The 27,596-nt window shown below is 39.4% G+C and overlaps 3 protein-coding genes across 5 annotated transcripts; 2 read left to right on the top strand and 1 right to left on the bottom strand.

The window, feature by feature from the left end:
- The first annotated feature begins 2,708 nt into the window (after positions 1 to 2,708).
- Positions 2,709 to 12,650, top strand: ACTL6A (actin like 6A). 2 transcript variants are annotated; one of them, XM_050902430.1, is made up of 14 exons: positions 2,709 to 2,805; positions 3,747 to 3,823; positions 4,013 to 4,187; positions 4,561 to 4,661; positions 5,974 to 6,071; positions 6,779 to 6,873; positions 7,103 to 7,209; positions 7,295 to 7,384; positions 7,570 to 7,631; positions 7,960 to 8,074; positions 8,428 to 8,508; positions 9,472 to 9,567; positions 10,676 to 10,762; positions 11,367 to 12,650. In XM_050902430.1, the coding sequence occupies exons 1-14, from the start codon at positions 2,781 to 2,783 to the stop codon at positions 11,445 to 11,447; spliced, it is 1,290 nt and encodes a 429-aa protein (XP_050758387.1). In that variant the 5' UTR covers positions 2,709 to 2,780; the 3' UTR covers positions 11,448 to 12,650. The 2 variants fall into 2 exon arrangements, with proteins under 2 accessions (XP_050758387.1, XP_050758388.1); XM_050902431.1 differs by lacking the exon at positions 3,747 to 3,823 and having other exon boundaries at positions 2,721 to 2,805.
- Positions 12,651 to 13,776: 1,126 nt separating this feature from the next.
- MRPL47 (mitochondrial ribosomal protein L47) lies at positions 13,777 to 20,378 on the bottom strand. The gene is made up of 7 exons (XM_050902433.1): positions 20,278 to 20,378; positions 19,493 to 19,638; positions 18,843 to 18,903; positions 17,941 to 18,037; positions 16,101 to 16,231; positions 14,538 to 14,633; positions 13,777 to 14,089 (listed from the first exon to the last, which is right to left on the bottom strand). The coding sequence occupies exons 1-7, from the start codon at positions 20,376 to 20,378 to the stop codon at positions 13,972 to 13,974; spliced, it is 750 nt and encodes a 249-aa protein (XP_050758390.1). The 3' UTR covers positions 13,777 to 13,971.
- Positions 20,379 to 20,502: 124 nt separating this feature from the next.
- On the top strand, positions 20,503 to 27,097 carry NDUFB5 (NADH:ubiquinone oxidoreductase subunit B5). 2 transcript variants are annotated; one of them, XM_050902396.1, is made up of 6 exons: positions 20,503 to 20,669; positions 21,364 to 21,488; positions 22,417 to 22,483; positions 23,246 to 23,307; positions 24,354 to 24,460; positions 25,336 to 27,097. In XM_050902396.1, the coding sequence occupies exons 1-6, from the start codon at positions 20,543 to 20,545 to the stop codon at positions 25,454 to 25,456; spliced, it is 609 nt and encodes a 202-aa protein (XP_050758353.1). In that variant the 5' UTR covers positions 20,503 to 20,542; the 3' UTR covers positions 25,457 to 27,097. The 2 variants fall into 2 exon arrangements, with proteins under 2 accessions (XP_050758353.1, XP_050758354.1); XM_050902397.1 differs by having other exon boundaries at positions 20,506 to 20,669; positions 21,400 to 21,488.
- Positions 27,098 to 27,596: the final 499 nt, after the last annotated feature.

Genomic DNA, 27,596 nt, shown 5'->3' with positions numbered 1-27,596 from the left:
GAAATAATCCTAGATTTACATCTCTTTAAGCAAGGTTGGACTCTGCTGAAAAAAGATGCCTGGAGTCTATTTCTCTTGTGCATTGAACTTTGTAGGGTTATCCACACTGCTGTAAAGCAAAGTCACTGTAAAATGTTATCACACCACAGTGATGATGTTCTACACACTTTCCACTGATGTAAATGCCTATAGAAGTGCAAGGCAGAGAAAAGTAAGACCTAGACAGTTGTCAGTCCAAATTTCCTTCCCCATATCCTACAGGTTTCTTGATGATTACACAGATTTGGCTTTAATTCCTTATGCTTGTCAAATCCTGAGGTTTCTAGATATCAGCATGATTTCCAGTGCACATTACCTTGCAGTTCTTACTATGGGTCCTGATCAGCCACTGGAGCAGTAAAGATGAGTCAAGCACAGGCACACCCTCTGTCCATGCCTCACACAGCCACAAGCCTCTTTACCCTGGCACACATTTTCTGATGGCATCACCAGGAATTCTTCTGTGTTGAAGAAATACTGAAGAAAAATAAAGCAGCAGAATGCTATGTTTGTTTCTGGCTTGCAGATCAATCATAAGCAGCTCTTGTGCAGAGAGCAGGATCTGGCTTAAAGTGTCAATTATCATATGAATACAATGAACCATTACTACAAAATAAAGTACAAGCAGGAGCTAAATGAAGATCCTCTGGCATTGTAATTCCAGATTTTGTGAACTGCTTTTCCCATCTGCAATTAATTCCTCCTCCTCAAACAACTCTACCTTGAGTATTAGTGCCACATACTGGAAATCATGATAACACATTAAGTTTAAAAGATTTCATAATACAAAATAGAGGTGCACTGACTTTATGAGGTATAGTGAAACAGCAGTATTTATATTTATCTTCCTAACGCTACCATCTATATTTTGTAGTTGTATTGTATTATAACTTATGTAGAAACTTCAAATTTCTTAATTGCACGATAAAATTACGAAGTTTGCTCATTAAAGAAACAGAGAATCAAACTGTGTGTCAAATCAAATTCCTTGCCCTTGGGAGTTAGTAAGTCCAATCAGTTCCTGATATTCTGATAATTGTGCTTAAGAAAACCCACCCAACCGGTTGTCCCTTACTGTTGGATTTTACTATTTTTCCTATATCTTAGGAGCTTTAGTCCAAACACACATATCTAGGCTGCTTTTCTCCTTCACTAGCATAAAGTTTGCTGAAATTTGTAATAATCTGTTCTATTCACAACAGCTTTACAAACTTCCTGAACAAAACTACTGGGTATACCAAATGTAAACTTTATCACTCTTCTTACCTCAGTGATTACATTCAGTGTAAATATGGAGATATAACTGAAACTTAAGTCACAGCTTAGAAAAAACCCAAAGCTTTGTAGGAAGTTCTGAACTCCCTATCAAAATAAGACAAAGCGATACTCATAGCACTAATTTTTGTCTTATGGTGAAAACATAAGAAACACTTTTTTATTATTTACAGTCCAATAATTAATTGCTATTAAGATCACTCATTATGCTATGTAACACTTTATAAGTAAATGTAAAGGTAATAAAGAAAATGTCATTCCATTATGCTGACTAAATCTAATCACTTGGAGATCCTTACTACAGTATTACAGAAATAAGCTATACATCTTATGTGAACTTGGAAAGAACATTCATGATTATAGTAGGCCACACACAAACACACACCCCCCAAACCAGCTCCCCATCCCCTCCAACAAAAACCCTCATATAGGAATTCAAAAAGGTGCACACTAGGAATGCTTGCACTTTAAGCTAATTCCTCTATTCTCCAGTTAGAATTTTAGTCTTCTCTAATGCTAACTGCTGGTTATGCCTGAGGTCTCTTTCATTTCCTTTAATTCCTACAACTTCACAGTTTCCCCTCTCTGTTTGTTCTGGCTGAATGCCAAGTTTGGCTGAGAACTCTGATGCCAAACAAGGCAATCTGAAATCCTAATTACAAGTTCAACTGCTAAACTGGCAGCTGAGCTGGCAAATCAGAACTGCCCAACTATCCAGACAAGCTAACCTCAGGCATCAAGGTCTGCGGTGCAAAGGAGTGCCACAAGCAAGAAAGGAACAACACAAGGTTGGGATACCCAAATATACTTTAAACACGTTTTATTCTCAGTGGAAGAGCCCAAAGGAGCAGTGACAGTAGCAGGGGAAGGACTCGGGGAGGGCCCAGCTGCAGTAACTGTCGCTCCTTTCCACAGCCGGCCCCTCTCCCCCAGAGGCTCTCCACTCACCCCACTCCTCCGTAATCCCCTCATGCGGCAACAAGCTCACCCCACGAACCCTCAGGACTCCCAAGCTACCTTTCCCGACTCTACCGAACCCAGCAGCCTTCCCCTCAACCCTCCCTACCTCATCTGCCCTCCCAAGCTTCACCAGCCCGCTCCTCACACCTCCCCGCCTCGCCACTCTCCTCACACCGCCGCTCCCGCACACTGCACCTACGCTTGCTTGCTTGCCTGCTGGCTTGCCCGCCCTCCGCTGCCTGCCTCACGATTGGCTGTTCGCGGCATGGCCCCGCCTCCCGCCGGTCGCGATTGGCCCTTGTGCCCGAGCGGCTGTTCGACGGGGCGCCGGCGCGGTGGGCGGGCGAGCGGCACCGGCGCTGCTATTGGCGGGAAGGCGGCGGCCTGCAGGTTAGGCTGAGTCGCCGGCGGAGAGAGGGGCGAAGGCGCTATTGTTGCCGGATTGCCGAGGAGGGGAGCCGGCGGACTCCGGGGCCGGGCAGCGCGGTGCGGGCCCAGTGGCAGCCATGAGTGGCGGCGTGTATGGGGGAGGTGAGTCCGGCGCCGCCTCGCTTGCCCGTCCTCCCCTCCCCCGCCCCGCGACCGTTGAGCTCGGCGCCGTCCCGTGAGGCGGCGCGTGCGAGCCTCCCCCGGGCGCTTCCCGCCTCCCCGCCGGTCCCTCAGGCCCCGAGCAGGGGGGGCCGCGGCCCGGCTCTCCCACAACTCCGCAGCGGAGCCGGAGCCCTCCTGGTCCCTCCGTTTCTTAGACGCGGGGTGGCAGCATGCGTGAGGAAGAGGAGGCGGCTGCAGGCCTTGTTTATGTCCCTCCCGGCGTTGTTTCGCTGAGATGCTTCCCCCGGAGACCGGCCAAGCCGTGGCCTTGAGCTGAATTAGCGCTGCTCGGGTGTAGGGTGGCCCGAGAAGACCCCGCGCTTTGGAAACTGGGGTGTAGTTTCCTCCCAGAGCACTTCTGCACACCCTTCCGTGAGGACTAAAGCCCAGATGGTTTGTTTCAGACTTTGGTTTTCTTGAGGGTGTGCAGAGCACCTCAGCGAGCATCGGGGCCCACAAGGATGAGGGCGCTTCGTGGTGTGGCAGCCTTCATTGACGGAGTTGATGTTTTCAGGCACACCTTTCTAATTGTGGTCACCCCCGGGAGGTCTGGGCTCACCTGGCTTCGTGTGACTGTTAAGTTAGCACTTTTTGAAAGCTTTGTTTTCTAATCTATTTAGATGCAACTATGTTCTCCCTCTTCTGTTAAAATTCCCCTTTTACTTATGCCAAAGGAAAGCATTGCAATGTCCCGATTAAAGCCTATCTGCAGTCTTCTAATAGCTTTCCGGTACCTGGATTTCTGAATGGAGAAGTTTCTTGTTGCCTTGAAAAAGATGACTTGACTTGGTTTTCTTCTGCAAGCAAGCGGGCAGGGAAAGGTCAGGATTGTAATAGAGTGTAATAACCATTCACTACCTCTTTATTAACAATCTTTTCAGATGAAGTTGGGGCTCTTGTTTTTGACATTGGCTCGTATACAGTGAGAGCAGGCTATGCGGGCGAGGACTGTCCAAAGGTGAGAATCTGTGTAACTCAATGGAAATGCAACATGAATTTATGCCTTAGGTCTTGGTTGTTAGTTACGAGTTTTCAGGATACACTGGGTTTTGTTCTGACTGTATAGTATAAGGAAAGCTCTGAATTTATGAGCAAAAAAACACCCAAAACAATAATTCTCATATATTGCTTACTTTTTGCCTTACAGGTTGATTTTCCAACAGCCATTGGTGTGGTGCTAGAAAGGGACAATGGCAGCACTCTGATGGAGATAGATGGTGACAAAGGCAAACAAGGGGGCCCGACTTACTACATAGACACCAATGCCCTGAGAGTTCCAAGGGAAAATATGGAGGCCATTTCACCTTTAAAAAATGGAATGAGTATGGTGCTCTGTCTTTTTCTACCTGTTTTTAAAATAGCATTGCTAGGCTGCAAAAAGTCATAGCTTTCATGTAAACAGGTGATATGTATGGCAACAGAAGCCATAAGAACGGATACCTGATTTACAAATTGCATGCAGTATAGTTGGTTTACAGTGTTAGTGGACTTTCAGCATAATTCTTGAAATGTTATGATCAAGATGATTACAGAGGAAGAGAATTCTGCAAAGCTATTAAAGGAGGTGTATGTCTGCTGAAGATAGCTTTTGACTAAAGAGCTCTATGCAAAAAAAGCATTGGAAAACCTTTATGTATTTCTGAAATGGAACAAAACTTAGAAGTAACTAATCTGCTTGCTTCAATGTTGTTACAGTTGAAGACTGGGATAGTTTCCAGGCAATTCTGGATCACACTTACAAGATGCATATTAAATCTGAAGCAAGTTTGCATCCTGTCCTTATGTCCGAAGCACCAGTGAGTAAAAGCAGCTTTGCATTTTGATATGTCTTAATTATTTGTAGAGTCAGCAAGAAGATACATTAGTGTCGGACAAGTCTGACATTGGCTTGTGGGTTACAAGTGTTAAAACTTAGCTACAGAAGTAACAATTTTAAAATACTTTGCCAGGTTCTGGAAAGTAATCTAAGAAAAATGTCTGAAAAAGAAAACAAATTGAAATAGATTGCATGAGTTGTATTAGAAAGTATTTATAATGTGCTACTGTTTGTCACTTATTGAAAAGAAGTCAAAATTAAAAACAAATCTTACTTTACTGCCTAGAATAAAAGCAAAAGATGTTTGGATGTCTTATTATGTATGAAGTTACACTTAATAAAATGCAGTTGAAAATCTGTCGCTTCATTCAGCCTTACAGCTAATATTACGTGACAGAGAATAATATTTATAATGGAGAATTTTTAATTTTTCTGTCTTCATTTCTGTAAATGGCCCTGTAAGGTAAGTGAAGTGGATGAATATAAATTTCTGGGAAAATATGTGGACAAGGTTTCTGTCATTTAATAATGCTCAGCATTTGAAGGCAGATCTTAGTCAGAATACAAGAGGTAGACATGCCGTACAAAAATTATGCCTGTCTAATCTTACGAAAAGGATTATCTTTTTCGTTATTCCCTTGTGTTGAATTGTAGCTTGTGGAGTATGGATTAATTTGCAATGGTTATTTCATGTTTGATAGCTCAGTGGGTGTCTGAATAGAGGTTCCCATTAACCTTCTTCTTACAGAACTCATCTTACTTTAACGTATTGGCTTGGAAAAAACTTCACGTTTTCAGTAATGTGTAGAATATTTGATATATATCCTGGCTTAATTGCAAGTACAGTAGAACTGTAGGAAGATACCTTGGAAACAGGAAAATCTGGATTTATTTTTCTTTCAACTGGGCAAGTTATTTCATGTGTCTTTCCCCTTGTAAAATGGGCATGCTACTTGTTTTAGAGAGTTTTTTGAGAGACTGATACTGGAAGAGCTGTAGAAGTGTAAAGAAATCTCTATTGTAACAGTAAAAGTGTATATCACTTTTAATTTTGTGTGATAGATAAGCATTAATGTATTGTAGTAGAATTGGAATAAAAAAGGTTCTAAAGAAGTGAATTACTAGAAATCTGTGTCTCTAGTATTTTGATATGATTTGAAACTGTGGCCATAATAATTCTAATTAATTCTTTATTATGTTAGCATTCTTTTAGTGTGCTCTAATGATCCTCAAGATAAACGTATCTTCCTTTTGGTCATTTATTTGTGGTTTGGTTTATTTTTTTCTTCTAGTGGAATACTAGAGCAAAGCGTGAAAAACTGACTGAATTGATGTTTGAACACTACAACATCCCTGCTTTTTTCTTGTGTAAAACCGCTGTTCTAACGGCGTATCCTTTGGAATGTTTCACTGCTTCCCTGTGCCCCCCCCACCCCGCGGAAATTACCGTAAACTTATTCTAGGCAATTCCTAGTATAACAGCATGTCTAACTTTTCTTCTTTCAAATTAATTTTTCTGTAAACATCTAAGGAGGAAGTAAACAAATTCCATTTCTGAACTTTAAAGCTTTAGAGCTCAGTTTTGAAGTTCTCCCAATCTGACTGTTTTCTTTGGAGGCAATGTCGTCTTTTTTTTTTTTTTTTTCTCTTTCTAATTTTTTTCCCATTGTGTACCATGGGTAAGAATATTACAGACCTGAAATGATGTTGTCCAGACTACTAAATACAGTAATTAGAGCTTGAAGGTCCCATAGCCTTAAGATTAATATTTGTAATTATTTTAAACTAATAACATGTTTTCAGCTTCAGAGTCTAAATGAGTTGGATGTACTTACAGCTTTCTGCATAATGTTGATGTGAAGCCTCACCTTTGTACATCCAAATCTCAAGTTAGTTCACAGATAGAAGTTAAATGCGGTGCTCTCTATGAGGTTGTGCACTTCATAGGAAGACGATGCGCACTGGAAAATGGCAAATCCTTTTGTGTAGCCAAGGAATAACACATCGGGGTCCTCATTCCTAGTTATGCTCTAATTGTATGGCAACATTTTTTTCTAAAGTGAAAATTATAATATTTTCCTTAATCATTTTGGCTAGTTTTGCTAATGGGAGATCTACAGGTCTCATTTTGGATAGTGGAGCAACACACACCACTGCTATTCCAGTGCATGATGGATATGTACTTCAGCAAGGTAAAAAATTTTCATGGGTAACAGCATCATAGTATCAAGGTCGAGTTAGCTTTCTTTCTGCTTTTACAGTTTTGTTACCATTTTTAAATCTGTGTATTCCCTTAAATATGGAAAAAACCCCACCCTAGCGGTGTTCACTGACAAATAGTTTGTTGGGAGAGTTTATTCATGATTTTGGTGCTTTCCAGGTTGGTGGGGGGTTTTTTTTGGTTCTCTTTTTGTCTTCTAGGTATTGTAAAATCACCACTTGCAGGAGACTTTATTACTATGCAGTGCCGGGAATTGTTTCAGGAAATGAACATAGAGATAATTCCTCCATATATGATTGCTTCAAAGGTGGGAAAGTAACTTTATTTAGTAAGTGTTTGCTTGGGGAGAGGCTTAAATGGTTAACTGATAATCATGTTTACTACAATCTCAGGAGGCAGTTCGTGAGGGGTCGCCAGCAAATTGGAAGAGAAAAGAGAAGTTACCCCAGGTCACTAGGTCTTGGCACAACTACATGTGTAATGTAAGTAGGTCATTTCTCCTACTCTCAAACGCCCCTAGGCGTCCTATAAAGAAGTTTTGTTTGCAAGTGTATCAGGTTTTCCTCTTGAAGAACTAGAAAATCTTTAAAAAGTCAGTATCAATTCTATAAATTCTATAAAATTGAAGACTGAAATTCTTATAACCGTATTATTCTTAACTCCATAGTGTGTCATTCAGGACTTCCAAGCTTCTGTCCTCCAAGTATCAGATTCAACCTATGATGAACAGTACGTCACTGTTTTCCTTCTTGTAAAATTAATTATCAGTTGTGCATGGGGTGCTTAGCCTGTTCATTGCTGTTGGCTGGTTTTATTACAGAAGAAGTTTTTAGATAAAAACGGTTTATTTCTGAAAGTAGCAATACAGTGTACATCCAGGTGATAGTTTTTTATTTAATATTCCAAGATGCACGAGATCATAATAAATATTATCAAAAGTGTAAGTCATATCAATCACAATATTCCCATTGAAACCTTAGTTTATAATGCTACTTAGATAACTTAACATCCTGTTTACATAGCACTTCAGTATGTTACTTTCTGACTGATGCTCCAGGGTAGCAGCACAGATGCCAACAGTTCATTACGAGTTCCCCAACGGCTATAACTGTGACTTTGGTGCTGAGCGTCTAAAAATTCCTGAGGGATTGTTTGACCCTTCTAATGTAAAGGTAAAACAGCTGTGATATGTAGTAATTGAAAGGCTTTAAATCACTGGATTATCACATGGCTTCCTCTTGTATGATGTTCTTAATTTCATGATTTGTATGTGTGTGTTTATACTGCCTAGTTCTCTTGGGGGTAGAATTTGTCTGTGTTGTATTAGGGTTGGGCAAGCGAAGGACGAAATGTAGTTCAAAATGGGTGCTGATGAGCTGAATGGGGAAATAGGAAATTTTTTTCCTTCCCTAAAAAAATGCTTAGCTCCCTCTCTAGAAATACTTGTAAATTCAACTCGTTTGGTGCTTTTATATGCCTTGCTCTTTTGAAGCGATGATGAGTAGATTACTAATTTTAATTCTAGGGTTTATCTGGTAACACGATGTTGGGTGTGAGCCACGTTGTCACAACAAGCGTTGGAATGTGTGATATAGACATCAGGCCGGTAAGTGTTAGTCAGACATATTATTTTAAGGCATAGATATTTTTGTGCTGATATAATTTTTTGGGACTAGAACACTGTTGATGGAGAAATGTGGATTTCCTAGGATAATGATAAACACATTAGAATAATTCTCTAAGTATTACGTATTTGTATATAGGAATACGTACAATTACTAGTTTGTCTTACAAAATGCTAAACCAGGATTTTTTTTTACTTTCACTCAGTGTTTCTACCTATATTTAAATAGCTAATGTCCAGATTTTGTGGCTGGCACTGCATAATGCTTCAAATGAGCATTTTGTGTTCATCGCTTTGAGTGTTATCTTCAGATTTTTGGGCATGGCAGATATACTTTCTAAACATAACCAATCATAGGGAACTTGTGTGGAGAGTAGAAGAGGTTTTAAAGGAAAACTTTCTTTTTAAAACTATGTTCTAACTTTCTCAGGTGTCAATTTGAAAATATTCAAGTTTGACATGGACTGCAGTGGGAGTTGTTTCAAAGATTTTTCCTCTTAACCGGCCCGTCAGGCAGGCTTAGTAGGCCAGGCCATGGTTTGTGTTCACCAACTGCAGCATTAGTGAGACTGAAAACTGTTGCAGTGCTGTGGGGTTTTCCTTTGTGGTTGGAACATCCAGCTGTAAGAAAACTAACAGTTCAGATACAGGAGATATCTGTAGGTGTGGGGTTCTCTATAGTAGAAAATATTCTGTGAAATCATTTAGAATCGTTAATCATGTAGCTTCTGCCTTCCTTGTATAGTTTAATATTAAGCTGTCTTGAAATATTTTTCAAGTGATTACAAAATGATTGGATTGGGAGAGGTAATATTGTTGGCATCAAGTGATGTATTACTGCTGTTGATTATATGTGCTTGTGTGCCATTCCTTTCTATTCTGTGAAACGGTTGTTTTCAGAATGATTCCAGAGTTAATATTGTAGGTTGCTTATTCTCTTCTTAGGGCCTCTATGGCAGCGTGATTGTAGCAGGAGGAAACACTCTAATACAGAGTTTCACAGACAGATTGAACAGAGAGCTGTCTCAGAAAACTCCACCGGTAAAACAACTCTTTAAATTACTGCATTGCATTACTTATTATTTTGCTTTTCTGCCACACAAATACACAAGTGTGTATCGTAGCTTTGACTTTGTTAGGAACCCAACAGCTGAAGAGATTTCTGTGGGGTAAGAAATCTCCTCCTTCTCTAAAGAAAAGAAAGAAGTCTTGAAAAGTTCTTATATGAAATGAATTCCAGCAGATATTATAACTGCTTTCTGAATATTTTACTTCTCCATTCCTGCTTTCAGACTGTGATTCTAAGTTCTCTAATTGTCCCTAAGCAACAGTCACTATTTCCTTTGATGGCCTCTCTTCTGAAGTGTTGCTGGCTAACTTGAGGCACATTCAGTCATTCTGCCTGAGGTCTTGTCACTTTGTCATGGGAATTGCTCTTCCTGGATTCTACAGGCAACTCAACCTACTCATAGATAAAACCTGGTGATTTAACATACTTGTATTTTTTTTTTTTTAATTACTTGATGTCAAAGAAAGTATTAGTAACTTACATTTGTGTTCTTGAGAGCACATATGGCTTATGATATGTCTTGAACATCCATATTCAAGAAAAAATGTTCTACTTGTAGCAACTCTGAAATCGTTAATGTTATGAGAGACTGAGAAAGGTAGTTACTCGCTGCCTCTTAGAATAGCTGAGGAGGAACCCACTGAAATTCACAGATTTTATTGCTACAGGGCGTTCTGAAAGCAAAAGGAATGAATGGGTCCAAAAAGGACTAGACTAATTAAGTTCAGCAACATTAGACCTTTTAGTCCCAGTGCACATTTTAAGTAGCCCAGTGTTAGAGATGACAATATATACTGTATTATTGCTCTCTACCTGCCCTATTTCTAGCCTTAAGCATTTGCTACTGCTCCCTGTTGGGAGACAAGATAAAAGCCGCACGTGTTCTGTTCCACTGCGGCTATTCTTGAATTCTAAGTACAGGGCAGATGAGCATTATTGCAAGTTTAATAAAATTGACCTTTTTCACCTGCATGTTGGTATATACACGAAGTTCCTTGTGCTGTCCTTCTCTTGTCCCTAAAGGTCACCAGCCTACAATTTGTCTGATTGTTCTTTCATTTTACCTCCTTTTCTATTCAGAGCATGCGCCTGAAGTTGATAGCAAACAACACAACAGTGGAGCGGAGGTTCAGCTCATGGATTGGTGGTTCGATTTTGGCTTCTTTGGTTAGTAAACCTGTGTTACTATGTTGCTGTGCTAAGCAGCACTGTCACCCAAAAATCTAATTCTGCCTAAGTGTGCATTGCAGTTTGTGCTACCATAGCAATCATAATCTTGTCTATCCTTGTGGTAAGGTGAATCAAATCTATTTAAAAAACAAGACAACATGAGCATTTCCAATCAAAAAATAACTTGCCACCTTCTCCCATTTTTAATGGTGAGGTGCAGGCTTGAAATACGATATCTAGAAATGACATGTACATAGTACACCATGAAAGTAGCAAATGTGTTTCTGCATCACATTCCTGAGCTTAATTCTACAAGTTACGGAGTACGGAAATGGTTTGTGGGGATTAATTTAGCAGTATGGAAAGGGAGACTGAAATCAGCTTTCAGTACTGCAACTTCCTGTCTTTAGTTTAATTGCTAGCAATATAAAACTCAAAGGAAAAGATAGTTAAGCAGGTCAAGTCCTCTTATCTCATTTAATGTAAAGACTTGCTTATTTTTCCTTGTAGGAAAAGCTAATCATGTTTCACTTAACCTTCATTTGTTTTCTGACTTTTTTTTGTGTGTTTTTTGTGTTTTGTGGGTTTTTTTTTTTTGTAGGGTACTTTTCAACAGATGTGGATTTCTAAACAAGAATATGAAGAAGGAGGGAAACAGTGTGTAGAACGAAAATGTCCTTAAACCTCTTACTGTGAAAACTGCAGCCTGCTCAGTGCTCCTTCTGTTTTATAGCTTTAGCATACTCAGGAATGGGATGGACTCTTTTTTGTAGAAAGTTTATATTGGATTTTTTGCGTAATTCAAGTTCCATTTTAACAAACCTTAGAAATTTTGAGAGACCTAATTGGTACTATCATAGAAAAAGGATGTTTACATCCCTTGTAAAGCAATAATTCATGTAACAAGCATTTTATAATTTTGTATAAATGTCTATTTTCTCTAGTATCTTTTCCTGGGAACAGCTTTACAGGTTAGCTAATAGATAGAGGCATAACTTTGCAAATGCCCATGCAAATTTATTAAAAGTCTCTTGTCTACTTTCACATACTAGTCTTCCTTGCTGGTACTTTGGCCTTAAATTGCTCTTATTTCTCCCTTAAAAAATAAAATTTGGTCTTTTATATTTGAGCAGCTTTGAGTACTTGCAGAGAAAGTTACTCTTCTGTTTTAAAAATGGAAAGTGTGTATTTAGTAATCGACTATAGGTGACTCAGTTCAGTGTAAACTTTTACTGTCTCATTGAAAGTATTACATTCCATGTAGTGAATGTTATATTAAGCACTGGTTTGCTAATTTTCTATTATGGAGCAATTTCATTTCAGTAAACAATCAGTGATTTCTAAGAATGTATATAATGCCTTTGTGATGTAGGTGAGAAGCAAAACTTGGTCGAGCCAGGGAAGTTAAGGCAAAGAACTGTCTTTTCAAGACTAGAATAGTCACAGAAGACCTCAGGATGTGGCTTGACATTTTTGCAGGGAGCTGTGACTCAAAGGGGCAGTCACTACTTGTTTACTCCTGGTATAGCTCCCTCAGCTGACTCATAGCAGGGTCAGTAAGTGCCTGCATTTTGCATGGGGAGTATGCACTCAGGGTCAGAGGAAGTAGGATGATTTCTTTCACGATGCAGCTCTATGTTGCTGTTAAGCTTACTTTAATTTACAACTGTGTGATGTTCTGTATTGGGACACGATGAAGTTTTGCTCCTTATCTTAAAAGGTGTGGAAAACCAAATAGCATTTAACTGATTTTGAAAAAGAAAAAAAAAAAGTAAACAGTACTGCTACGTTTTTCGTATCCTAAAAGACCTTGTGGGTAAATAATGATGAGGCCTCTAGTTGAAAACAGTTTCACATTACCTCCAAACAATAAAGTAATTTATCAAAACAGTCTGCTTTTGTCTTATCATGATAACCATTAGTTGCTCTTGAGACAAGTTGCTTGCTCCAAATTTTCAAAGCTATTGACAAACCATATTTCTCTCACAAAATGAGGCAAACTTAAGTCGGCTACACTAGGTGATATAAGTCGCCAGCTATTGTTGTCAGACTGGAAGAAAAGGTCTAGTTTGCATTCAAGTAGAATGTGGAATGTCAACTGAACTTGTATGGTAGCATGCTGCAATGAGTAATACTTTATAAAGTTGCTGTGGCATCAGTGAAGTACTAAGATTGACTGGACAGCTTGTAGCTAGAGGTGAAGATACAAAGTAGGCTTTTGTGGTTTCTCTTCATGAATTGACACTGCACTTTAAGCTTTCGTTCTGTGTCATGTGCTTAGGTTTCATTATGTCTAATCAACTTTTATCTTCTGATATCTTCTTAAAAGAATTACAGTATGATGGTAGTATCTGTGAATGTTCTAACACCTATGGAGAACAAAACAGTTCCTGGGGTTTTCTCACCACTGTAAAGAGTTTCTGTTTAAGAAGTGGGTATTTTGTGTGATGCAGAGGAGTAACTGAAGGTCAAGATGATGGAAATTTATCTGTCTCCCACAATTTTGGTTTCCTTGGAGTTTCCAGTGTTTTATTGATTATATTCCATAGCACACTTTCTTCCTGAAAGACTAGTATTTGTGACTATTCTAAATTTCTACACAACCTCATCTGACCGTTAAAAGCTTTCACGAAGTAGGTGTTTACCATCAACTGATAGCGGTAGCAGTACCTTTCTACTTCAATTTCATAGAAGACTATTACCAGTCTTCCTTCAACATTTTGCACGCTGCAAAAAAAATTGCACAAATGTTTGAATTTGTCATAGGTATCTAAAAGTCTATGATTGGGGAACAAAGGCTAGTACATGAGCTTCAGAGGCTCTCATGTTTCTGTCTGGTTTTAATGCACATTTGTTTAACTAAACCAGGTAAACTAATATCCCTACACTTCATAGTTCCATCCGGCAGTGAGTTGCTGCTTTTCACTGTTAACGATGTATGTCTCACTTTTATAATAGCTGGTTAATATGTCATTTTTCAAATGTTTCTAGAAACAACTGTTAGGATTAATTTGAGTTATGCACCAAAGCTGCTTTTTAATTCCAGATCACAAGTTTAATTTAGGTCAAATGTGGGATTAAAAAAAAAAAAAAAAGATAGAGACTCTCAGGAATGCTCAGTTGAGTTGTTCGCTGGTTTCAGAACTTGCTCAATGTTCCAGTCACAAAGATACTCGACCAATTGCTTGCAGTGCTCTTCCAGCATGTTACTGGCTCTGAGATTTTACGGCAAGGTGAGGGAACTTCCTTTCCAAGACCTTCTGCCTCGTCCTCTCTAGGTTTTGCCTTCTTGCCCTTCTACGTAAAGATTTTTCAAGTCTGAGCCTGAAATAAAGAAGTCAGCGTGGTTAATTACTAGATGATAGCTTGTAACAACCTTAATGAGCTCACCCCCTTAATCAAATAGAGGCTCCCAGTCATTAACAACTTCAGTATTAATTTGCTTCCGATAAGCAAAAATGCCTGCAAAGCAAATGATTTTTTTTTTTCTTCTGCTTTTGAATTCTACAGAAATTCAACCTCTGGGAGGATCTTAGGTAGTCTGCATGTAAAGTTACTTTTGCAGTGCAACTTCATAGATAACCAAGTCTCTTAATAACTAAGATGGGAACAGCAAAAAGGGACAGAGCAAGCTGTGATTTTAAAAAGCCTTACTTTCAGTCTACTAGCTGTAAAAACAACAAGATTACTATTTTTTCCTTGCAAAGTGGAATAAGGAGGACTGAGGAACAGATCAGAAAACAACTTTCCATGTCAAAAAAAATCTTTTTACCTGATGAAGTGATTCACATGAGGTAAGTAATAGAATTTCCTCTTTTTGTATTTTTTGTTCAAGTACCATGGTATTGGCCATTCCTTATAAGTGTACCTGTTAAAAACAGATAAAAGTGATTATAGAACAGATACTTTTTGTCTTCATTCTTGGATTCTACCAGTTACACTTGGTTGCAGTACAGTGATAAAGTGGTCTGACCAGTAGATCGCAGAATTTGTATGTGGATATTTACTTTCAGCTCTATTGCTGGCTTGGTTTGTAACTACATCTCATACGCAGCTCAGCGTCTTTCTGTAGAAAGTGGTCTTGCATTAAACTGTACATGTTTGAAGAGAGGGCCTGGTAGAGATAGTGATTCTTTGCATTGATATTTTAAAGTTACTCCTTCGTAAGAAACCTTTCAAAAGCTGATGTGAACAAACTGTGTGTGAAGGGAGTTTTGTTTCTACTACAATCTTCTTTTAAATGCCAGTGTTGGAGTGTCATGTCAAGTGCAAATGTGCCTGAACATAAGTCTTTCCCTCTAAATATAGACACTATTATTTCTGTTTGGGGTTTCTCTTGCATATGGGCTGCACAGATGGCTTGTGCAGACTTACCTACAAACTCCAGTGCATCCAGATTGTGTCAGACCTACTATGTGTACTGCAGAATTTCTGCATGTGCTTAAAGACCATTTCATGTTGTCTGTCCCTTGCCTGTGCTTTAACTGGGGACTGGGCTTCCAAATATATGGGCAAACACTTCCTTGTGGACAGTGTTCCCAAGCAGAGAGATATACAGAAGCCTTGTCCCTAGAGATGTAAATCTACTGGTTAGTGCATTTAGTACTCTGCTGATTTATATTTAATGGGTAAACAAATGGATAACAACTGAAAATTCACCATTATTATAATGTGTGACCTTCTGTTATCTACACTGTTACTGCAGAGCTGAATACTGTAATTAGTGCTTCAAACGCCAATATGATGAGGGTAAAATACTGGTTAATGAAATAGCAGGTCCTGCCAGAGCCTTCAGCATCATCACCTGAAATTACAGATTATTGAAAGTATCTGGACAATAAATAATTCTAAATGTAGAAGCTTGTAAGTTAAATATCTGCCAAGACTAGTAGGGAATTCCAATAGATGTTTATGTGGTCTCATGCAATACTTTGGGTGGTTGTCCCCCAATATGCAGATTTTGCATTATAACTAGGGCAGTCCAGATAATTCAATTTGAACATGTTACATGTTCATGAACATTCAACTTGTGTTACAGAATAGCTATAACAACAGACATCCTCTGAGTACAGAAATCATATTAGTTACATGGAACTAATTTTGTTATAATTAATGGTAGAGTTTGCCATTGAATTTTTTTCAACAACTATAACCACATTTAAAAAAAAAAAAAACACAAAAACCCAAAACTCAAGCACCACCTGAATGCTGACCAGAAAACATGTTTCTTTATACAGTATATGCATCCTTTCTTGATTAGATAAGGATTTTCTGGTAAAAAGACATACCACAAGAAAAATTCACACATATGAAAAAAAAGTTCTCTTTTCCATACCAGTAGGTGCGTCCTAAGAAGTCATGTCTCCACTCGCCAGGTACTGGTTTTTCATGGCCAGTTTGTAAAAGCCTCAAAGCGATTTCTCTTTCTCTGACAACCAAGTCTATATTTTTCATAGACTTTTCTACCTGGAAATAGGAAAGAGTTGCAGGATGGGCCAACAAAACACAATGCTGACAATTTAAAAGATCTCAAATGAAGATCTAAGACAAAATTTAAAGGAAAAGCAAAGGTAAAACACACTAGGAGTTCCATCATGAGTAATCTCACAGTTGTGGACTGAGTGAAACAGCTGAATTGGCCCTGTGTACTAGAACAGTAAAGAATGGGTGCTTTAAAAACCTAACTTACAAGCAGAACAGATATGAAATAACTGATGGTCTGATATTTCATTAAAGGCTAGCTAGCTAATACATAAAGCCAGATCTAATGCTGATGCTAGAAGTACAGAAAGCTCTGAGGCAGGGGTGGGAAGGAAGTAGGAGAAGCAAATAGAAGATACGCTGTATGTATTTGTCAGATGGTTTGTACTGGCTGTTTGTTGTTCTAGTTTTCACTTTGGAGTCTAGTCACAGCCTCAGTAGTGCCTGCTGGCTGCTTAGAAAGCCGCCTTGACCAAACTACAACACTTGAGTTGAAGGTTTTTAGTCAGGTCTGTCTCATAATATTACTGTAACACACATTATGTATGGCAACATGTTAAATGCTCTGGGAAGCTGCTAGAGCTAATTTTAATAGGCAGATTGCTGTATTTTGTCTCAGCGCCATCACAGTATTTAACTGGTGCTTGACTTCTACTGTTCTTGGGCTTCAGCCAAAACGAAACAGGCAATTAGTAAGATTTGACTTTTGAAGTGTTGGGGCCACTTACTTAAGTTCCCTCTCAAAACAAATTCTGCTGTGATTCATAATTGCTGAATATGGATGCGTAGGTGGGACTAAGCAGAAAATATTGTTCAGAATGGGAATCACAAAATACAGTTAAGAAACCATATTACGATAAATTAGAACAAGATACACTAGGAGATCCAGAGGAGAGTTTTATATTGGATCTTCTCTAATTTGTAAGTAAGCTCAGTGATGAAATGACAAGAGTAGGAGACCAAATAAATCCATGTCTCACACAAAAAAAGAGAGATCATAATGCAGCTGCAGATGCGTGTGATGGCAAATAACAGTTAAATTATTAACCATACAAAGAAATTCAGATTAACAATGTAAAGGTCAGACTTTTCCCAAATTAATTTGGATAAATAGGGGAGTATCTGAAAATATCTTTCATGTCAAACAGCTGGATTATTTAACTGGCTAGTGAAGATGTACATTTCCATCTGTGAGACATAAGCATAGAGATGGCAGTTGATTTATAAGTAAATGAAGTTTTCAATGGTGAAGACACTGAGGAAAGAATGTAATAGATTAGTGGCAAAATTGCAAGAATGCAAAAGGAGGAGGGAATGACAAAAGCGAGGACAACAAAGAACTAAAGGGCACAAGTTTGGAGAAGACTATGTCAGAGGTAATTAAGCTAGCAACAGTTAAGTAGCTAGAAGAAGTTTGTGGAGGGTAAGGATACACGTATTGTGGAATTTTTACCAGGAAGTTTCTAGAAATCCTCTAGTGCAGTTTCAGGGCAAGAAGATGGCAAAATATTTCTTAATATTATATAACAGGTGGAGAGGCCTTTCCCACCATGTTGCTTGAGCACAGTGTGTGTGCATATACTAAAATCAGGGAAATAATTTAAAAAATGGTCTTTAACAAGTTTATAAACACTTCACCTTTCACTCAGCAATTTTACTTAGAGTTATATTTTTAGCTAGTATGAAAAAGTTACCTTTTCTAATCGTTCTGGACTTGGCATAGGCCTGAGTTGTCGTTTTGATTCTTGCTCTAAAGTTAAAAGCATGTTTTTTTCCTTCAGCAGGACATACCTAGATCAGAAAGCACAGTACTTCAAAAATAATTTCTGGATGCATTAGCAATTATTCATGCACTACACTGCTGGATAGAGCACAGTTGTCCAATCTATAATCCCATATCCTATACCTGCTAGCTTCATATAAAGACACAAACTGGAGAAAGCCCAGTAGAGGTGCGTATGGGAGGGCTGATGTACAAGACATACAAGGAGAGGCTGAGGGAGACAGATTTACTTAACCAGGAATAAAGAAGGCTAAGGAGGGAAGAGGTTAACACTAGGTAGTCTTCCACTACCTGGACAGAGCCAGAGCCAAACGGTTCTTACAGGTGCACAGAAAAAGGACAAATATAGCAAGGAAAAAACTATTCACAGTAATAATTAAGTATTAGTTTAGCCCTGGCACAGGTTGCCTAGAGTGGTGATGCAATCTCCAGCCTCACAGACTTTCAAAATCTGAATGGATGCAGACCTGAGCAACCTGATCTAATTTAGTGGTTAGCCCCACCAGAGGTCACTTGGAACCAAGTCTGTCCTGCAGTTCGAACAACCCCCAAAGGGTTCAAACTCAGCCTTTTCGTACCAGACCTGAACCCTTTGTACTGGACACAACTATCACTGTACAACCACGCGCAGTACAGCTTTCATATTCTGAGGAGTACCAGAACTTGGACTGCTCCAAGCCCAAAGCAGGCTTAAGCATGCAGAGCTGTATGGCAGACTAAATTTATTGGCTAATAAGTTCACTAGCCACATTTTAATAAAACGTGCAGAGCTGCTTTGAAAGAAAAGAAGTTACTTCACTAAAACTTACTTACCAAAGTTTGTGCAAGTCTTCACTACTCTTGCCCCTTAGTTTCTTTATATTCCATGCATCCCCTGTAAAAAAAAAAAAAATTTAAAAAAATCAATTTAATAGAACGAAGTTCTCTTATTCTGAAAAAAAAGTACTTTCATTAGCAGGCTCAGCTGACTCAACAGAACAAGGATCACTTTTTTAAAAAATACTACCTCTTGAAAAGCTATCTTTGTGGATATTCAGCTTTGCTTTGAATATACAAATGCATTAAAAAGGCAATGACATGTACTGGTTTTTTGTGTTTGTAAAAGGTTGGGAACAGGGAAACTATAAGATGAATCTTTACATTGAAATATTTTTCTTCCATGGTACTGGATATTTCATCAAAGAACATCTCTTCTGTGATATACTCTCACTTAAGAGCAAGGAAGAGGATTTACAGCAAAATATTTGGCTGCATAATAGCTAGTTGCTTTGATAAATAGGGAATACACAGAAAAAATAAAATTAACAGGCATAAAATGCACAAGTATATTTATGTACATATACATATAAAAAATAAATTTTATGTACCTATGAATACTTCCTATAATGCAAAAGAATAGGTCAGATTTCAGCTGAGCACAAGTGGCTCAACGATCACTATCAGAAATAATAAATATAACTCACCAGACTTTACTGTTTTTTCTCCCCAGTTTCTGGGATCATCAAAAAACTCCTCCAGACCTTTCCGAGACAAAGTAGCGTGCAGAAACTTCACCTGATGGAGGGGCTCGACTTTTGCTAGGTTCTTGTGGAACAGATTCAGCGTCAATCTGCACGAAAATTAAAGGGGAAACTATATATGATAGCAAAAATAATATTCAGCTAAATGAGGGTGTTTCTTTCATTCATAAAGGCACAGGTCCTACAGATAGTTGAATACCACAGTCTAGGGGGAAAAGGCACGGGTGCAGTTCTTCACAAAAATGTCATCTCAGCATTGTTTTCTCCTCTACCGCTTGTCTCATCTAATTATCATTTATCTATACTCAGAGATAAATAATTTGAAAATTAAAAGAAAGAATAAGCTTGAGCTACACTGTACAAAAATACGTCCTCCTACGTTGACTTTAACTAAATGGCAAAAGCAGTAAACACCCGGTATAAGCACAGCAAAAAAACCCACGCTGGAAGCATAAGCATAACGACTGCAAAACAGTAACGTGCACAGGGAAACGCTTCTTACTACGCTGACACAATGCCTTACGATATAAGCCACTCTGCAACTCTCAGCCGAGGTTTCAGAAGCCAGGACACCCGGACAGCCTGCCGCCTGCCTCCCGCCGACGCGGAACGCGAAGGCCGCCAAGGGCGGCTCTCCCTCCTCCGGGGAACCGCGCTACGGCGCTCAACGCGCCCATCCCCACCCCAACCGGTTCCCAAGCCTCAGCCTCCCCCGCCCCGGTGCCTACCCGGGGAGGCCGGCAGCTGTCGAGCCCGGCCGCGCTCCTGACAGCCGCAGCGCGCCCGTGAAGCGCCGGCACAGGGCGGCCATGGCCACCGTGGCCGCCATGTCCCCCGCCGCCCCTCCCATAATGCCTGGCGCCGTGGACGGCGTCCCGCGAGGGCGCCGGAAGGAGCGTGAAGGATCCGCCTTTTTCCAAGATGGCGGCCGCCTAGCTTCACCCCGCAGCAGGGAGTAGCGCCGCCGGTCCCGCCCCCGTGCCAGTTCCAGCTATGGCGGCCATGAGCCTGCTGCTCCGGGCAGCGGCTGCCTGGGGAGCTCGGCGGGCGGCGAGCGGCGCGGCGGGCTGCGCTCGCCTCCCCTGGCCCGCCGGGGCCGCCCGCCTCCCCGGCACCGTCGGTAGGGCCTCGGCGGCGGGAATGAGGGGGGCGGGTGTGCTAGGGGCGAGGTGACCTTGGGGAGCGGAGGAGAGGTGCCCTCCTGAGGAGAGGGGCGCGGGAGGCCGCGGGACCGCCGCCTCAGGGAGGTTCGCCCGCCGCGGCCGGTGCGAGGCGGGGGCCTCCGTCTCGGCTGCCCGGCTGAGGGCGGTCGCTGGGCTCGGGCTTTTCCCCGCTACCTTGGCTCTGGGGCTGGGGCAGGAACGCGGAGCTGGGCGGCGGTAATTACGGGCTGCTGCGGCTCTTCCTTGGCTGAGCAGGTGTAGGAAAGCCGTTCAACGTGCAGGAAAATCCCTCGAGGGGGGGCGACGTGTATCTCCATTCCTCTGAGAAATTACATTTCTTGGGTAGAACATGGATCGAAATTGGCGGGAGGCCAAACTTCCTAGCTGACGAATCTGTGAATTTGCTTGGCCCAGTATAGTGACATTCCGTGGTTTATGTGTCAGGACTTACAGGTAGAAATAGATCTGTGTCTAAAGTTAGAAGAAAAATAGGTTCATTCTAGCAAAATAGGAAATTAGTTCAGGCAGGCTTTTAGGAACATTGATATCCTCCAGAAAATCAGCTCATAACTACTCGGCCGCTGCTGTAGACTCCTTTTTTTTTTTTTTTCCACATGCCTTGTTGACCCTATCCTGGCACAATCACCAAAGGGAGAAAAAAACATAAGACTTTGGTTCAATTTTCAGCTCCTGTACGACATAGCAGCAGCCATGGGAAGAGAATGTTTATTATCAAGGCAACAAGTTTTTACGATACTCGATTTCTGAACTTGTTGGTGAGTTAAACCCAAATTTATTACATTCAGTATAACACATCCCTTGCAAATGGTGTAAGAGTGTCTAAAATAGAATTTTCTCTAGTGTTTATGTGACAGCATATAAAATGTGGTTGGCACTATTCACATAAACAAGAATTACCAGTCCTCCTCCTAAAGAATTTTTTGTCATGTGTTGTAAAGTCAGGGCCAGATGAAGTAAAAAGATTGGCTAACTGGCAAAGATTGTGATAGGTACTTAAATTAATGCTGTATTAGCATTCTTAAATTATGTGTCTGTGTTCATATATGTGTAACCTACAAATGCTTTCCACTCCATCCTCCTTTTTAAAATGTATTAGGTTACTCTTCTGCAGGGTTTGCCTTCAGTTACTTAAACCACTAAGACCAGAGATTAGATTTAGGAAGCCTGACCTGAGTTTGACCCTAAAAAGCTAGGTTTCAAATAAAGCCTATTATGATGGGTAACAGCCAACTTGATACAACTCCCTTCGCGTGATCAGGCTTCCTTTATCTGTCTTCCACAGTTACCAAAGCCAGCAGTGGTTGTATTTGTGTTGGATTATATTGCATTGGTGTTAGTGCCTCATTACAGTTAAATGCTGAAGCCAGTCATCACAAGGTGCTGAGACAGCATTCAGGAAAAGCATTACTGTCTGCTTCTGCAGAGACTGACCTCTCCAGGAGACTGAAAGCTGAACTAAATAGGCTCATGGACTGACAGGGCGTCGCTGTTTCTGTATTCTAGTTTGTTAATTAACTCATTTTAAGCAGCAATATGTCTTTACATACAACATCCCTATCTAACCAATGAATGCAAATCTAAGAATTATTGGCTGTTCCATCATCTTCAGACTAACCTCATCGAAGCTTTGTCAGGCTTCTGAGTTTCCCATACTGTTTCTCTTTCTTTTTATCCCCTATACAGAGATTCTATGTATTTCTGACAGGAATACCAGTGGCACTATTCATAACATATGTCAACATCTTCATTGGTGAGTGCTCTGTCGTGACTAAGCTAAGTACACAGTCGAAATTATTAAATGGAAACTAAGCATGCTGGATAGAAAAAAGAGATCTTTTAAGGCTTACTCTTTGGAAGACCATGAAATAGGCCTAACAGTTACAGTAATATTGTATAAGTACATAGAAGATGTTCCCAGTATTTTCATTTTTCCATAGTTGTTGCTTTTTTTTAAAAGCTTTCCACATTTTTAAAAATGGAAAAATTCCATCTTTTGACAGTCTTTCCAACATCGGTGAGGTTTAGTGAACAGTTCTTCTGTATTCAAATGAGTCTGTATTACCTTGTTTTACGTACTTCTTTAAGAAGGCTGTATACACTGCAACTGTCACTTTTTATCTAGCAAAAAAGCCAAAATTCTGCTTGGCAATATGTATTTTAAATCTACTACTGTAATAATATGGAATTAATTTAATAGAGGAATTAGGAACAATCCATGCTTTCAGCTCATATACTTTAAAGGGCATTTCTGTGGACTTGATCTTAGTTATTTCTTCTGTATAGCTGCTTATTTCACCCTTTTGTTGTGTGGCTTAAAGTCTATGAGCTAGACAGATGTAGTGTGAAGTGTCTGGAAAAATTACAAGTCCAATTTTTCTGAACAGAGCTCAGATTGAGGGATTAAGTGCTCTCCATGTGAAATAATGATCTTTTCCTAATGTGAAAGGCACAACATAAGGTACTTAAAAAAAAATACTTGAGTTAAATATTCCTCCCCTCCTTTCCTTGTCAGGTGAAGCTGAACTTGCAGAGATTCCCGAAGGTTATATTCCAGACTACTGGGAATACTACAAAGTGAGTGTAACATGTAAAAGGGTGGCATGTTATGGACAGCCTTCCTCTTGATGATACTTTTGGGAGTAAAATGTGTGGAGTATGATAGTGAGGATGGTCATATCCCTGCCATTGGGTATCGGTGTAGTAGAACTGGAATTGTGCAATTATGATTTTGCTAAACTTGCTTTTTTTCTGCTTTATGGAACATGTGTGTTGCTGTAGGAAATCTGTTTATTGACACAAGTAGATGCAAATGATCTGTAACTTTATGCAAGTAAACTGCTGAAGCTATATGCCAAGAATTCTTTTATAATATTCCTAAATAGCAAGAACAGCCTTCTGTTCTCTTTATTCTTAGCATGCAGTTTCTGTCTGTTTCTTGCTCTGGAACTACATCGTCTTAAGATACTGGAGTTTAAAATGACATTACTTTCTTTTGTATTGTTTGCTAGTGTTGTTTCAAAGTCCAACATCACACATGCTTTTTATATCTAGAATTGGAAGATTTTTATAGTCAGAAACCCAAAGTTACACTTTTTTCATTTCATTGTATTTTCTTAGAATTAGTTCCTGGCTTCTTGCTGCAAGCACTTTTTTGTTTTTGATAGGAAGTAATTGAATTCAGCAATACTATTATGACTGTTTCAACTCATTGAGACTTTTGTTGCTAGTGAAATGACCTCTATGTGGAAGCAAAACTTTAAAATGTTACTGATTACGGTAAGAGGTTTGGAGTCCATTTCTGTGATTACAGTGGCAATTTAAGGAACTTTACTTCAACAGAAAGAAAATAAATCACGTCTTCCATTAACTTTTAATTTTGCTACAGAATAGTCATCTTCAGGTTATCTTGGCATTAAAAATGACAAAAGAAATATAGCTTTTTAGGGTTTTGATCTTACAAATAGTTGGGCATGTTTTTAACTTTACTATTATGGTTTGAATGGCAGCACCCATAGTGTTGATAACATGTTTTCAGGACTGGGAACATGCAAAATTATTTAGTTATGATGACATTTCTACTTGGAAATTGCATGAATAATCTCTGCTTTTATATTTTCCAGCACCCTATAAGTCGCTGGATAGCTCGTTACTTCCTTGACCCCCCTGAAAAGAACTATGAGAAAGAGATGGCTTTGCTTGCTGTTGAAGCGAAGAAAACTGAACTGAGGTATGTTATATAGTTGAGGGTTTTAAAGTACTGATACATACTGTAGTTGACTGTCTTAACTTTGCTTAACGTACTGAGTTGGATGCTGACATAACGGGCTTATTCATGTACCGCTTGACCCTGAGTGCTTGCTGCACTGGCTGGTGCCGAAGTGGAGTTACGGTATCTGTAGTCCCTGCCTTCTCAGTATTAAGATTACCAGAACTGGAACAATCCAAGGGCAGTCTTGTAAAACAACAGTGTCTCTTCAAAACAATTCGTATTTATAAAGGTATAGCTCTGTCTTCCTGAGCCACGAAAGGGACAGCTCTTTTTGCCTCTGCTAATGCTCATAGCTTAATTGAGTAGCTAAATGACAGTTTACAGGACTGATCATGTTCCTTGTTGCTGCTGAAAATTTTGTGGGCAGCAACGACATTGTTGTACTGAGTTTATTCTGTACTTACTCAGAGTAAACTATGGTGGTAGAAGAAAGTCCGAGTTCCACGAACTGTTGCTATTGGGACCAAGACAGAATAGCTCCTTCTACCATCACATTTACTTCTGATTTTCTTGCTCCTGTTTATTTTTAGTTGAAAGCTGTATCAAAACTGTCTAGCCCCTTACTAGGCAAGAACCTGTGACAGAACTGCAAGTATTTTTATTACTCTCTTGCGAGATGACTTGCTGAAAAAAATTGAAATAGAAGGATGTAATAGCTCATGTTTTAGTTGAACCCTTCATATTTTGGTATTACCTATGTTTCAGTAGTATTTATAAACCATAGATGCGAAACTCATTGCTGTTGTCAGTAACGCCCTGATGTTGAACATCGATATATGTATGATCAAAATCAATAAACTTCATGTTGAGTGTGTCTGTTACTTTTTTTTTAGGCTGATGGAGTTGGAGGCACGCAGACTGATGAGACACAGGGGAGATGGACCTTGGTATCATTATGAAACACCTGATAAAAATCTTATTGACAATTCTATGAAATCCACACCTGACAATTAAACAATTTTAAGATAGTATGCATGGTCTTAAATGCATACCGACAAATTGTGACTGAGCTATGTAATATACGTCCTGCTGTTTAGTGACGGAAATTAGTAACAATAAACAATGTTTGTGTTGATTCCGATAATTTGAAAGAAACTGTGTGGCAGTTAAGCTCATACAGCTGTTAAGGTTGTTAATCAGAGAGAAAGCCTTATGTCAGTTGCCAACAATTACTCCTTTTCTCCAGACCATCAATGTAGAATGGGCTTTGTGACCTAAGATATGTAAAACAAGTTGGTAGTATTAGTCTTCGTCATGTGATTTCTAGTATTTAAAGTTTTAAAATGAAAGGTACAGGAAACTAAGGCTTTTTTCTTTCACAATGCCGTGTGTCAGATAATTTGTGGAAGATGAACTAAGTAAGAAAAATACCTTCAGATCTTTGGAATATTAGGATTATATCTACCACTGTAGACAAATACTTTCTTTCTCATTACTTGTAGTCAAACTCATCTTTCACTATTTTTTCTCAGCTTGCATATTGTTCAACATCTGCTGTCATTTTCTCTGCATTATCTCAAAAGTTTCTCTCTTTAGATATGTTAATACCCTTCATCCCTGATAGTGTCAGCTGTGCTGCTCTTCCTTAATTAGTTTTGTCCCCAGTTTTAAACTTTTTTCCTCTTGTGTATGCATAATTTATGCTCTTTCATTTTCTCCAGTCTCACCTGGAGACACAGACACAGTCTGTGTCTGCAAAAGACTTCTTAAACGGACTCTTATAAAAAAACAAACAAACAAAAAAACCCAAAACCCCAAAGATGACTGACTTTTGTGCATCTTTCTGAACTGGACAATTCTCTGTGTAGATCATCCAAAAAGTGGTCTCTCTGGAACATCTTTCTACATTGTTCTCGGGGTTTTTGGTTGGGTTTTTTTTAACGGTTTGTTTTTAAATGAGGTTTAAAAGCATAACAGGTACTTTTGCTATGATATATGCTTCCTGTTCTAAATGGTAATAGATCTAAAACAGAGCCACATACTCCCTTTGTGGCAGAAAGGATCTTTGTTGATGAAAACAGAGTCAGTGCTCAGTAATATGTTAATATTTCAGAAAACTCTTAGTGAGGGGTACCCACCATTGTCACATAACTTTCATGTTTTAAATATGTATCTAGTGACATGGAGAATCGCATGCCAAGTAGTTGTGGGGAGGACAGTCTTTGAAATTAATTTTAACAAGGCTTTGGTTTTATTACCTCAGGTATCTCCTGTGTTTTCAGAAGGCAGAATTAAGACAGAAGTGCTTGCCTAGACCTATGAGTGTCTACACTGTCAGATGGAGGAGTAGAAAGCAAAGGAATGGTTCTTAAACAGTGTGTGATGCATATAAATGCATGTTTTAGTGATTTTTAGGTGATTTTATAAGCCTAAGTCTTTCATGTACTCTTGAGAATACCCCCACAGTTCCTAGGCTAAAGTCTATGCTCTGTCATGTAAAACTTCTCATGAGAAGGAAGAATCTCAGTGGACAAATATTAGACTTTCCTAGTAACTGCTGTATAGCTAACATTTTTAGCAATATATTTAAGTTATTGATACTGTTGTTGTGTGTTGTGTATTGTTGTGTTGTTGTATATTGATTCTGAGAGCTTTCTGCTTCCTGTAACAGGCTTAGTAAGATGAACAAGGGAAAAATAAGAAACTGCTTATTGAAGGTTGTTATGAAAGGATTGCTAGATGTCTGAAGAGGAAGGATCAACCCAGGGAGAATGGTATAGGTTGACATTAGTTAATGGGTTTTACGGGTCATCTTATCACTGCTAGGTGAACAGATACCGTCTTCTGCTGTGTGATTACACAACTTTTAGTACATAAAAATGTAAATCTTGACAGCAAAATCTCAAGACGAAAACTTCAAACTTTACACTCCCAATGCATTTAGCGTAGAGAGGCCACATAAGCAATTTTGGATATAAAAAGGGTAAACCTTTCTGGTAACATTTAGGATAACTCAAAGGCTTCTTTTCCAGGGTGAATTGGAATTAAAAAAGCAAGCCAAAAGAGTTTATATAAAAACTCAAGTGGAAATGTGCCATGCAACCATTATTAACCAAGAACAAATTAAGAAACACGTAAGGCGAATAAGGCAAGC

This window comes from Gymnogyps californianus, chromosome 10, assembly GCF_018139145.2.
Source record: "Gymnogyps californianus isolate 813 chromosome 10, ASM1813914v2, whole genome shotgun sequence".
Taxonomy (NCBI): Eukaryota; Metazoa; Chordata; class Aves; order Accipitriformes; family Cathartidae; genus Gymnogyps; species Gymnogyps californianus.
This window is presented reverse-complemented; position numbering and strand designations above follow the sequence as displayed.